Source organism: Ictidomys tridecemlineatus, chromosome 4 (genome assembly GCF_052094955.1).
Source record: "Ictidomys tridecemlineatus isolate mIctTri1 chromosome 4, mIctTri1.hap1, whole genome shotgun sequence".
In the NCBI taxonomy this organism is placed as follows: Eukaryota; Metazoa; Chordata; class Mammalia; order Rodentia; family Sciuridae; genus Ictidomys; species Ictidomys tridecemlineatus.
The window spans coordinates 15,736,771-15,750,999 of NC_135480.1; the positions used below are offsets into that span (position 1 = coordinate 15,736,771).

Below are 14,229 nucleotides of genomic sequence, written 5' to 3' on the forward strand. Positions count from 1 at the left end.
TAAATTATGTACACAATGCAAGAAGCAGAATCATAAAAGCAATACAAATTGGATTCTTTATACACATATATACATGCATAGAATATATATGTATTACAGAATATGACTCCATTTATGACAGTTTATATGTACATTATATATCTATACACATATAGTTGTATTAGGTAGATATTATGTACATATCATATAGATATATAATGTACACATAATGTACACATTATGACCGCATTTCTGAACTTAAGGAAACCTCATTTAAAAATTGAGAATACAGGCAAGAGTCAAGAAATTAGTCAAAGGAGGTGAAGAGGCAGGTGCTAATGGAAAAAAAAAAAACAACAAAACTGTTAGAGTCTGTAAACAAGTCAGGATGGCGCCTGGCATTTTGCCAGGGGGAGTGGTTTGTGAGGTGGTGCCAGCGAGCCATTAAGTGTGGAGATTTCTTATTGGTTGACTGCTGTATCTATTTTATGTTAATTAAGATAAGTTGTGTGGAATGTGTATATGCCACTCCTGTCCTACCATAAACGGATCCTACTCCTGCTATATCAATCTACACAAGTTGCTCATCATTCCCTGCTTATTTTGCTGCAGCCGGACTGCGGCACAAAACAAACCAAGAAGCCAACAAAACAAAAAATACTTCTACTCTTCTGGCCAAAGAAGCTAGGGAAATGATTATTGTCACTGCTGAGATTTAGAAGAAGAAGAAAATCCCTTGAAACCTTCTTCCCCAGGATAAAGCCAGTTAGAATTTTCTTAGATGGCTGTGTTCACTCTTATTCATACTGACTCAGGGGAGTTTGAGAAAGAGATAGGACTCTTCTCTGTCCTCTCCACATTTCATTGCTTGCTGATTGGCCAATACCAATTTTAAACTCTATACCAAAGGAGCTTTGCTGATGATGTCCTTAATTTCAAATACATAAAATAAAGCAGAGAAAAATAGACAAGGCCCTTAATGGAAGAAGAGCGGTAAAGGGAGAACCCCCCACACACCTGTATTGTCTGGAAATGCACAATGTTCCTATGGCTATGAAATATTAATTCAATTTAAAGAGATAAAGACATAAGGCCAGATCTGTTAATAGTTAATTCAGGAAAAGTAAATTATTTTCCATGGTTTTCCAAACTCCAAAACTTTCTCCTTATACTACATACCATTCTATTTTGTAGGTTATAGACAGGAGAACTTAATATTTCCCTAAATAAAACAAATATCAAAACACTCACCATAAACTAAAATACATAATTCCCCTAGCTCCACTATTCTTGGGAGATTTTATTCCCTAATGAAGTGGGGAGTTGAAAAAATTAAAGATCTTAATGAGTTTAAGCTTTCCAGAATGACAGAATTGTGATTTTTTCATAATCTAAGTAAATTTCTGTGAGAAATAATTGAACCACAGAGATTTGGTCCCTACGAGACGATTTTATTATAAGCTCTTCAGTTTGTTAACATCAATGCTGTTGATGTGAAATCACTCTCCATTTTGAGGTAGGATTAGGCTTGTTTCTTTTTAAGTTTTTAATCCAGAAATAAACATACCAATTGATAAAAATAAGTTGGGCTGAATCCTAAACTCATGAATTAGCTAACTAATCTATTTCAAGATTACTATTCTTCCTAAAGTGAGAACTTACTAAGAAATGTATATTTGAGTAAGGGTTTATAGTATTAAAATGCCTTAAAACGTGTATTTCATGAAGGTGCCTTCTTTCAATTAATTTTTCTCACTCAAGTTGAGTTATGACCACATGCCAAGAAGATACTACCTTGATTAAAGCCAAAGGGAAATGGGTTAGATACTGTGGGAGGCAGAGCAGTGGCAGAAAACATGAGTGAACTTCAGGGTAATGTGAATTTCAAGAGTGCAAAGCCTAAAAGGCCCTTAGCTCCACTGATTTCCATTGTAAATGCTGCTCTCTGAGATTGCTGACTCAAACCATCTAGGATGTTTGGTGCATTCTCTTGAAACGAAGGCTAATTTTCTAAAATATCCTGTTAAATTATCTAGCATGCCCATATTTTGCTTGCATTATCACATTTCTCATAGCAAAATATGAATGGAGATGCTAATTCTTTTGAATATTTATTAGAATCCATAAATATAGAGAATAAAAATACCATTTCATCACCAAAAGTGCGTTTGTCTCTTTGACAATTGTTTTAGTAAAATTCACTTGGACCTTATGGACTTAAAAGAAGAAAAACATAAAATATTTTGAATTTCCCCCATTGAGATAGGTGAGTTCTGCCTCTTTCCCTAGCCAATTGACCAAAGAACACTTGAGTGTTAAATTTATATGTTTTCTTGCAGCTTAAGTTTTTTTCCATCATTGTTTTTTTTTTCAGCTTCTTAAAAGGAGTCATTTTACCATGATCACCAGTGGGTATGTGTCATTAAAGAAGGATGTGGGTTTTCCATCATTGTTCTCCATGGTCCCTGCTATTCTCCCCAAATGTTGGGAGATGAACTTCATGATATTTTAAGTGCTCTCCCAGTTGTATAATTATCATGATTATTATTTGACTATGATGCAAAGAATATATATTTTATGCTTTGAGGAAGCTGTATTGAATTTGTGATATAGCATTTTAAACCATTTATCCAGAATTTAGAATAAGGAAGAATGACAGAAAATAGTTATGGTATAGGGATTACTTGTTCAGTTTTTCATCATTATTCTTCCTCTACCTTACCATAGCCCCTTGTTGCAATAAGTTTTCCTCAAAACAACTGCATCATGAATATTTAATACTCTCAACATATGTGTATGGAAATGGTGCTATTTATGGATTTATAGAATGATATTTATACATATTCTGTATACACTCAGATGACTGAGATTTATCTTTTTTACCATAACCTATTCTATGAACCTATTCAACACCCTGCTTAATTTCCCTAAGTTCATTTAGCTGTGGAAAACCTACATAAATTTCAATGATAGATAATTTAGAAACTTCACCCAAAGCTATATAATAAGAAAAAGGATTGTGGTTTCAAAGAAAATAAACTTTTGCTACCCTATGTTCCAGAATATTTTGAGTGAATAAATATGAAAAACAATTGCCAAAGATAGGGCCTCTTTAAACATAAAAAGACATGATAAGAGGAATTCATAAATCCACTTAAAATATGAATGTCTGTTTTATATATATATATATATATATATATATATATATATATATATCTTTATGTGTGGAGTCTCATATTAATTTACATGTTTCAAATATTGAACACATGCTATATTGGCTTTTCCTTTGTGACACATGAATGTGTAAGCCTGAAATAAGGGGAAGAATTATCAGATGGCATGATGGAAGTAACTTATAAATGACAAAATTCAAATGCATTTTCCTTTCCTTTCCTTTAGACCTTATTTGCAATCAAGAAAACATAATGTTAAAGAAAAACCACACGGTGGTGACTGAGTTTATCCTGCTGGGACTGACAGATCGTGCAGAGCTGCAGCCTGTCCTTTTTGTGGTGTTCTTAGTCATCTACCTCATCACAGTAATTGGCAATGTGACAATGATTTTCTTAATCAGAGCTGACTCAAAGCTTCACACCCCAATGTACTTCTTCCTTAGCCATTTGTCCTTTGTAGATCTCTGTTATGCCACCACTGTTGCTCCTCAGATGCTGGTTAACTTCTTGTCCAAGAGAAAAACCATTTCCTTCATTGGCTGCATAATACAATTCCACTTTTTCATTGCCCTGGTGATCACAGATTATTATATGCTTGCAGTGATGGCTTATGACCGCTACATGGCCATCTGCAAGCCCTTGTTATACAGCAGCAAAATGTCCAGGCGTGTGTGTCTCTCTCTTGTTGTTGCTGATTATATTTATGGCTTTGCAAATGGCCTGGTGCAGACCATCCTGATGCTTCGTTTGTCCTTTTGTGGACCCAATGAGATTAATCACTTTTATTGTGCAGACCCCCCTTTAATGGTGCTGGCCTGCTCAGATACCTATGCCAAGAGAATGGCCATGTTTGTGGTGGCTGGGTCCAACCTCACCTGCTCTCTGACCATCATCCTCATCTCCTACATTTTCATCTTTGCTGCCATTCTTCGAATTCGCTCTGCTGAGGGCAGGCAGAAGGCCTTCTCTACCTGTGGGTCCCATCTCACTGCTGTCACTATATTTTATGGGACATTGTTCTGCATGCACCTGCGGGCCCCTTCTGAGACATCTGTAGAGCAAGGGAAAATTGTGGCTGTATTTTATATCTTTGTGAGTCCCATGCTAAACCCTATGATCTATAGCCTGAGGAACAAAGATGTTAAAATAGCAATAAGAAAAGTTTTTAAAAAAGAATTGTTTGCTAAATAAACGTGTCAAAACTACATGAGATTTCCTTATTATCCAATTTGTGAGTACATTAATAAATCATTTTCTTTCACTGATTATTTTTTGTCTCTTTCAATTCATATATAGAATTATAAGTATGGAGGCCAGGCAATGGTGGAACACACCTGTAATTTCAGTGGCTGAGGAGCCTGAGACAGGAGTTCAAGGCCAGCCTCAGCAATGGCGAGGTGCTAAGAAACTTAGTGAGACCCTGTCTCTAAATAAAATATAAAATAATGCTGGGGATGTGGCTCAGTGGTTGAGCTCCCCTGAATTCAATCCCTAGTACCCCCATCCCTCAAAAAAATAATTGTTAAGTATTTTGTAAGTTATCATCTAGAATTTGTAGCACCATCTCAGTGAATGTTAAATATAGTATAGAAATTAAGATAAGAAATCAGAGGAAAGTATTGCTCTCTACAGCTGTGAAGAACTCATAATTCTGTGCATAGTGCTCACACTGGTGTGAATTCTAAAACAGAACTACCAAATTCCATATCAATAACAATTATTAGATACGTACAGTGCTTAATAACTTCCAAACTATTTCCAAAATGTTGTCAATCATAGATAGTGATGATATTTTCCTTTTATTCAAATTATATGCATTAATTAAATTTTTTCTAAATGTCATAAGTTATTTCAAATCACATATATTTCAAGTGATATTACTGATTAAATAGAATACTCATGTGAAGTGATTTATAAAAATGTTTAATTTCATTTCAGAGTTTTGTATTTATTTGTTATGAATACACATAAGCTTCAATATGTAACCTCTCCTCCTCTAGTTCCTTACCATTGCAAGTGTGTTCTTTTTACATAAATAGCTTTTATTTTTTTTTGCATATAACATTTTAGCCATGTAAATCTATGGGTATTCATTCATATGTGTGTATAAAATTGATTGTAACACTTTTGCTGCTGCTTATTCAATTTTCTCTTGTGACAAATCCTTATTCTTTATTTTGCCTGTTTTAAAAATTCTGCTGTTTATTTTTCTTATTCATTTTATACTTTTAAAAATTTTTCTATATTTATGTAGATGTTTTTATATATAAATGGTTTTTGCCATTTATTTTGCCATTTATTTTGAAATGCTAACATTTTATTGTTTTTGATTATTTTAAACAGATTTATATTTAATTTTATTGCTTAATCCTTTGCTGTTAGAAATGATATTTTTCCGTGTGTGATTAAGTTCATCCTTACTTATGTCAACAAATTAGTTTTATGATTTTACTTGTTATATTTTATAATAAACTATTTCAAACCTCCTATAAAAATAGAAAAAAATTCTTTTGTAAGCAGAACTAATTATTATTGAAAGTTCACACAAGGTCATATGTATTTCAGATATTTTAGATATTTGGATATTATAAGGTTGAATCTCCCCCTGCCTGATTCGATTTCTTTCCCCATTTACTGCAATAAATGTCACTATGAATGCAAAGTTTCTCATCCCAACACTGGGTTACAACATTTTCCAGTGTTTATGTGTTTATAGTTTTATATAGTATGGTTTTACTAGGTTTAAAGTTGATATAAATGAAATAAATCTGTTTATGAATTTTTAATTTTTTTGCTAGCATTATTAGATTTTTTTCCCGTTCTGATTCATGTAACAGTGATTTTTATCACTATAGTTTATGCCAAAGACACAACAAATGTAACCATGCTATGATTCATAAGGAATTATATTTTCCACTTCCTGGATAATGGAAAAACATGGTGACAAGTTATCTTCTGAAATCTTAAGTATTTACCAGTAAAAGAGTTATCCTGTGGGTCAGTAGTTTCTAGGTTGTAGGATATGAAGATTTTTAAACTTACTGTACATTGTGCATTTGTTTAGAAGCATACACTCCTGTAAACAATGTATGGGTGCTCTCATTATTCCACATTCTTGCCAAAAAGAGATATTTTTCAGACTTCTTAATTATTTTCCAGTCTGGTCAATGAAAAGTGAATTCTAAGTTTGGATCATTACAGTTGATATTAAATAGTTTTAAATGAATTGATTATAAAATAAATCAAGATTTATTTTTATAAGTGATATGCCAATATTCCTTGTACATTTTCAGCTCGATTGTTTTGTCATTATTCCATCCATTTGAAATGTATTCCTATATATTCTGTAGTAGATACAAATCTTTAGATGTTATATGCAATGTGAATATGTAAAAACTGTTTATAATTTATATTTTATTTTTTGTGCATGATATGTTTGATAGTGGAAGTGATTCATTTAAACATGTTAAAATTTATTAATCTTTTCATTCACATTTTGTATGTGTTGTTAAAAATTCTTTCATTTGATAAAGATATTCTTTAATGTTTTCTTCCAATGTTTTGGGCATGACTTTTGCATACTGAGAACTTTATTTTTTCTAGTATTTCCATTTGTGCATAACATAATAGGAGTGTGTTTTTTAATTTAAAAATCACCAATTGGTTATTTCTTAAATACTCCTTAATTTTTTCATTGAATATGAGTCAAAATTCTCCATTATCAAGTTTTCATATATGTATCTGGGTTTTTGTGAAATTTTTATTTTAGAATCAATTTCTCAATCCTTTTATCAATAAAATTACCCTAATGAAACTATCTTTATCATCCCTTACAGAAATGCATTCATTAATGAATTTTCCTGAAGGATTTCTTAGAAAAGTTACCTTTAAAATAGGTGCCTATACTATTTTCCCTCAAGTCCAGGTCTATGGTGTCTTCAAAAGGCACCTTCATTCACCCTGTCATTATGTTGAAGAGAATAAGTAAGAAATGTAAGTTAATTGCAGTGTATATGTCCTCCTGTATCCCATTTTGGTGGCCACCACTACAGTATTCCCTTCTTATGGTTTAATGTCCTCCATGATGAATCTCATCAGTTTTGCATGCTTTGATCATCCTTTCTTTCCCACATAAACAGGTTCAATTCCCAAATCAGAAGATATGAGTGTTTGACATGGACATTAGAGGTACTTTGGAGAAAAATAAAGCAGGGTATGGTTAGGGAGAAGTGGAGTCAGGGTAGGACCCTCTGTGGACATCATATCTAAGCAAGGCCTGAATGAGGAAGTAGCACATAGGTGTCTTCGAAGAGTTTTCCAGGCACCCACACAGTAACACAAGAGCCCCAATATATAATAATGCTCTTGATTTTTTAAAAGGTATAGCAAGGAGACAAATATATGTGGACCAGAGTAAGAAATCAAATAGAAGAGAACTTGAATCCCTCAGGAATATGTTTAGAACAAGTGGCAGATCACATAGGACTTGACTCTTTCAGGTCAGCATGTAATCATTGTCTCCCTCTAATTCTAGACTACAAGCTGCATAATGGAAGGAACAATATCGATTTTTCTGGCTGCTCTACAAAAACCCAGCATAGTACATTTTTTTGTTAAACAATATCAGCTCAATATTTATTGAATGAATGGATAAGCTGATGAATAAAGTGAAATGTATGTTTTAGGGACTATAGTTTAACTGGAATTTTGAATAAGGTAGAAGGCAGAGTCTGATCATTTCCTTTGGCTGTAATTCAATTCTGTGCTCAATGGGGCCCAGAAAAATGAAATACTTTTTTGTTTTTTAAGTTCCTAAGTCAGTCAGCTAAGTATAAGTGGTTTACTAGAGACCATTTAGTGAGAAATGTGAACCTTTATTGTGGATTAAAGGAATGTTTAATATCAAAAGTGTACAAAAAATCAATAAATCATATTCTACATGATACATATGCTCCTATATGTGTGCATATGTATGTGAATATCAAGGAAGCCATTTGTTCTGATTTTGTGTCTCTGCTTTTCTATAGTATGCACATAACTTATAATTAAATTAGATTAAATATTTATGGAGAGGTATGTATATACATATATACACACAAGCCTACATATATGCTAAAAAGAGACATTAAAGAATGAGTGTAAATTGCTTAAATTGGTTACTTCACTTGTGATATCTTAGCAGATTTCAGAGACAGGAAGATCCATTTAGACCATTATGGCTCTGATCTTCTTGAATAAGGATATTGGGACTTGGTTGGAGGAAAAGAGGTAGCAGGTGGTAGTTGACTTATGGATAATATTTTGAAGGTAAAAGTAACAGAATTATCTCATGAACTGTTATGGAGTGTCTGGGAATTATGAGACACTTTCTCCAAAATTCACTTATCTGTTTAGTTATTTTTGTCTGCAAAAATGAACATAGTACTTCCATTGACTTGAGATGGGGATGCAATGTCTGGAGACTATTAGGGGAAGCCATGAGGAGTTCAGTTGCTATTGATGTTAAGTTGGAGATGTAAGCAGTTACATCGTAAGTTTGGAGTTTGGAAAAGAGGTCAGGTTTCAATATTTAATTTCAGCCTATGTAGTTTTTAGTTGGTATTTTAAACCAGAAAACTGAATAAGATTACCAAGATAGACTAATTATAAAAGAAAGGAGCATCAACAAATGAGCTCTGAGCTGCCTAAACATGAAAGTCACAGAAAAAGAGGGAATAAACAAAGCCATGAGGACAAAATAATGTGGTACAAGGAAAATTTAGAGTCCCGTGTCATGGGATATAAGAGAAGAAAACTGCTCAAGAAGAAGTTAGCGACCAGTGAGGCCAAATGTTACTGGATGGACAAGAAAGCCGAGGATAGAGACCACAACAGTGGATTAAGCAGTGTAAAGGCCCCCCGAGACTTTCACAAGAGCAGTTTCATGGAGTGAAGGAGGGAAAACAGGGTTCAAGTGAGCTTGAAGAAAACAGCACAGGACACCTGCCCAGGACAAGTCCATTCAGCTGTTGTCAACACCTTTAGTTGCCAAGGGGGAGGCAGAGTGGTAGAATGGCAGGTGAGGGAGGCAGGAGGATCAAGGCAAGAAGAGAGAAGATGTGGGATGTGGGATGTGGGCAAATAAGGGCCACATACCAAAGACCTCAGACAAGTACACAAATGTAGATTAAGTTTTAAATAAAATATTCTACTGAGGTTTCTTTTGGATTTTTTTTTTACATCAAAAATCAAAGAGTTGTTAAACCCACGTTTCTCAAAAGTAATCTATGTTACTGAATAAAATACCCGATTTTTTATTTTCTTTTTATTTACAATGCATTGTGTTGGTCTCCTTATCACAATAAAAGAATCAAACACTCTGAGACATAAGTATGAGCAATCATATAATGGTAACTATGCGTTGTCTTAGAATTCTGGGATAATCAAGAACCAGTGGGATGTGGGTGTGGGTGAGTCCTTGCTTTTCTAATCATCTTCATGATCACTACAGTCAAAATTTTGGCCAATTTCTACTATTCAGGACTGACTTAGAACTCCACACTGTATTGTTATTTCTCATCAGTGACATGTTCCTTGTCGGCTTCTGTTGTTCTTCTATCATTGACAAAATAGGCTATCAATTTCTGGGTAGAGAACCTAGTCATTTCAAATAATACATGTGTCATGCAGTTCTTTTTGTTTGCTGGCATCAAGGTCTGTCGTTTTGTGGACATCTGAAGCCTTCTCCCATCAGTCACGATGTGCTCCCATCCATCATCCCTAGTGTTGGGCACCTATTTACAGCCTTCATTAATACTGTTATTCACACTGCATTTGCCTAATGCATCTCTTGCTGCTCAGTTATCAATGACTTTTTTTCTGTCACACTGCCTCATTCTGAAACCCCCCTTGTCTTCAACACCCATCACTAAGTTGTCCTTCCTACTGTTGCCAGTTTTTATGAATTGAACTTTTTCCTCAGGATTCTCATTTCCCAACTTTCCATCCTCACTGATCCTGATCCTGAGAAGATCAGGATTCATTTTGCAGAAGGGAGGTGTAAAGCCTTCTCTACCTGAACTTCTCATTGGGGTGCTCCCTCTTCTTTTGAACAGTCAGGTTACTGTATTCACTCTTTAACTCCAGCTATTGAATGGACCAAAACAAACAGTGTCTGGGTTTTATTGAGTGATGGTCTCATGGCAAGTACTCGCATGTGAAATATGAGAAACAAGGAGGTCGATAATTTAATAAATAATAATTTAAAAAATAATTTAAAAAACTTCTTTATATTTCAGAAGGCTACAAAAATGAGTTTAATTATTTTCATGAGGAAATGGTAAATGTTTGAGAAGATATAAATGTTTGAGAAGATATAAATATATATAAATATATATATATATGTTTATGTTGTCATAAACACTGACAATGAACACATAAGTCAAAGAAACACATGGAACCTTACTAGTACATACCATTTCTAAGTTTCTATGTATCAGTTAAAAACAAATTAAGTGAAAATGAAACGTCCTTCTTTTACTTCTATATTTGGAATCAATAAAGCATAGAATTTCATAATTTCTTAGAAAATATCAGAAATAAGCAAATTCTCCTCCATTCCCTCTGGTTCCATTTGATTCATCCATGAGGCCTTTTTAATGATAATAGTGATCAACGACATGGTTCAAACATTCAGAAGAATATGGTAACTGAATAAATGCAACTTATTCCTCTGAACCTAAGTGCATTAACGTAGATCAAATATTATATTTTAACACTCCATTGATAAAATATAAAAGTGGCAGGGACAGAGAAAGACTGAATGCCACCAGGAATTATTCCATATTCTTCAATATTGATGGCTTAAAATTTGGGGGTTCAAATGCCAGAGGAGACGTAATGAAGGTTAGGCTGACCAGGATATGACCCAGGACTGAAACAGAACTTAGAGTGTGTCTCTTGCTCTTAGTGAAACAGAGAGAAATATCAGAACTAAATTGTGATAGTATTGTTAAAGTCAAGAGATCCTAACATTGGAAAGTAATCTAGGATTCTGAGATCATAATGGGAATCAACTACAGAATTAAACTGAAATAATATGTGAATTGAAATAATAACATCTAAATGATCATTGAGCAGAAGGTTCTGGTATTCAGAAAAGAAATGTGCTTCATAATTCCTCACCATAAACTCTTGAATTGTTTGATTTTTGCATAGGCAAGCAATTTAACCTTAACTCTCTAGGGAAAGACAAATATACTCTCCTTAGTGCATTGCAAAATAGCCATATACATTTACTTTATGGATACATGCAATTTCATTGGAACAAGTAAAGGTTTCAGTTGATTTTGCTGAGACTTTCATTATTGGTATAGTTTTCTTTCTCTCTCCCTCTCTCCTCTATCTCTTTTTCTTTTTCTTTCTGATATTGGGAAATAAATACAGAGGTCCTTTACCATGGAGCTATATTACCAACTCTTTATTTTGATTTAGGATCTCTTTATGTTGCTGAGACTGGCCTCAAACATGTGATTCTTTCAAAATCACTGGGATTATAGGCCTGCACCACCATACTCAGATCAATATACATATTTTATGCAATAGGACTAATATTCTTTACACATAGTGAACACTGAAATATGCCCATAAAACATTGGAGATGTTCTGGAGAAATTACAACCCTTGCACATGATTAGTGGGGATGGTGAAGTGGCTATGGAAAATACTTGAAGCTTCCTCAAAATTTTAATATAGACAGTATCATTCAACAATCTACCTTCTGGGTACATGTACAAAAGAACTGAAATTAAAAACTTGATTTTTATATTGATTGCATTATTAATAACATAGCTAAGAAATGGGTACAAATTAGATGTCTATTGTTGGATGGGTAGATAAGAGAATGGAGTGTGTAAACCTAGTACATTATTATTAAGCATTAGAAACAAAGGCAATTCTGCTCTATGTAACAACATGGATGCATCCTGAGACCATTATACTAAGTGAAGTAAGTCAGTCACAGAAGTACAAATACTATAGGATTCTATCTAGTAACTTACGTGTAAGGCTCAAAGTCAAAGAAGCCCAGTGTGAAAAAATAGTTGCCAGGGACTATGGAAATGTAGACATGGGGAGTTCCTTTTCAATGTGTATAAAATTTTATTTATGCAAGATGATTAGTTTTTATAACCAATATTTAAAACATTTGTAAAAATTATTTGGCTGAGTGATATTCAACTTTGTGACCTACAAAAATCTTAATTTCACTGGCTCAACTTATATATAAGACCTTAGCAGATACATGGTCCCAGATTATTAGTCAAAATAGAAATGGCTTTAAACAGAAAAATATGTCATTTTACCAAAAATCAAATCAACTCAAATAAAAAGCAAAAGATATGCATTTTCATCTATCATGAACTGCAGAGATGTTTACAGAGCATGTAGGAAAACAAGTGTCCCCTTACTGTGCAGAGTGAATGTAAATTGGCACAATCTCTTTTAAAAAATATTTTATTGGTTTTAATTAGTTATACATGAGAGTAGAATGCATGTATGCACTTTGATATATCATACATAGATGGTGTATAATTTCTCATTTTTCTGAGTGTACATGTTATAGAATTACATTGGTCATGAAGTCACATATACATAAAGTAATAATGTTTGTTTAATTTTACTATCCTTCTGATTCCCACATCCCCTCCCCTCCAGCAAAATTAAGTTTCAGATTTGAAGATGAAATTAAACCTTCCATGATAAACAAAAATTCAAAGAATTCACAACTAGAAAGCCTATGCTACAGAACATTCTCAACAAAGTATTCCATGAGGATGAAATGAAAGAAAAAGTGAAAAATCAAGAAAGGGAGGATCTGAACTAAAGGAATATTCAACCCAAGGAGAAACTAAGTCAAACGAAAAACCAGGAATAAATCAAAATGACAAAGAATACAAATCATATCTTAATAATAACCTTGAATGTTAATGGCCTAACTCATCATTCAAAAGACATAGAATGGCAGAATGAATTAAAAAGGAAGACCCAACAACATGCTGTCTTTAAGAGACTCACTTCATGGACAAGGACATCCACAGGCTGAAAGTGAAAGGATGGAAAAACTTATCACTCATATGGATTGCATAAACAAGTGGGGGTTTCCATCTTCATTTCAAAGTAGACTTCAAACCAAAGTTAATCAGAATAGACAAAGAAGTGCATTTCATACTTCTTAAGGGAAGTATATATCAGCAGAACATAACAATTGTAAATATTTATGCCCCAAATAATGAAACATCTATGTACATAAAACAAAGCCTTCTCAATTTCAGGAGTCACATACTCCACAATACAATAATACTGGGTGACTTTAACACACCTCTAATGCTACCAGACAGAACTTACAAACAAAAATTAAATAAAGAAACTATCAAACTAAATGACACAATTGATAATTTAGATTTAACAAACATATATAAAAATGTTTCATTCATGAATGAGCAAATAGACTTTATTCTCAGCAGCACATGGCTCCTTCTCTAAAATAGACTGTATCTTATGCCACAAAGCAACTCTTAGAAAATACAAAAAAAAAGAGAGATAATACCCTGAATTCTACCAGATCACAATGGAATGTAGTTAGAAATCAATGATAAAATAAAAAAAAAATAGAAGCTACTGAAACAAATGGAGACTAAATATTACTCTGTGGAATGATGAAAGGATGAAATAAAAAAAAATTCTCAGAGGTGAATGAGAACTCTGATACAACATATCAAAATGTCTGGGACACTATGAAGGCAGTACTAAGAGGAAAGTTTATTGCATTTATCACATTCATTAAAAGAATAAAAAGTCAACAAATAAATGACCTAACACTACATCTCAAAGCCTTAGAAAAAGAAGAACAAATCAACACCAAAAGCAGTAGAAGACAGGAAATAATTAAAATCAGAGCTGAAATCAATGAAATCGAAACAAAAGTAAAAATTGACAAAATAAAAAATTGGTTCTTTGAAAAATAAATAAAATCGATTAATCCCTGGACATGCTAGTGAAGAGAAAAAGGGAGAAAACCCAAATTACTAAAATACAAGAT

General features: G+C 33.3%; 1 protein-coding gene across 1 annotated transcript; it reads left to right on the plus strand.

The window, feature by feature from the left end:
- The first annotated feature begins 3,404 nt into the window (after nucleotides 1–3,404).
- LOC144376738 (olfactory receptor 5M5-like) lies at nucleotides 3,405–4,343 on the plus strand. Its single transcript, XM_078045013.1, has one exon. The coding sequence runs from the start codon at nucleotides 3,405–3,407 to the stop codon at nucleotides 4,341–4,343; it is 939 nt and encodes a 312-aa protein (XP_077901139.1).
- The last annotated feature ends 9,886 nt before the right edge of the window (nucleotides 4,344–14,229 follow it).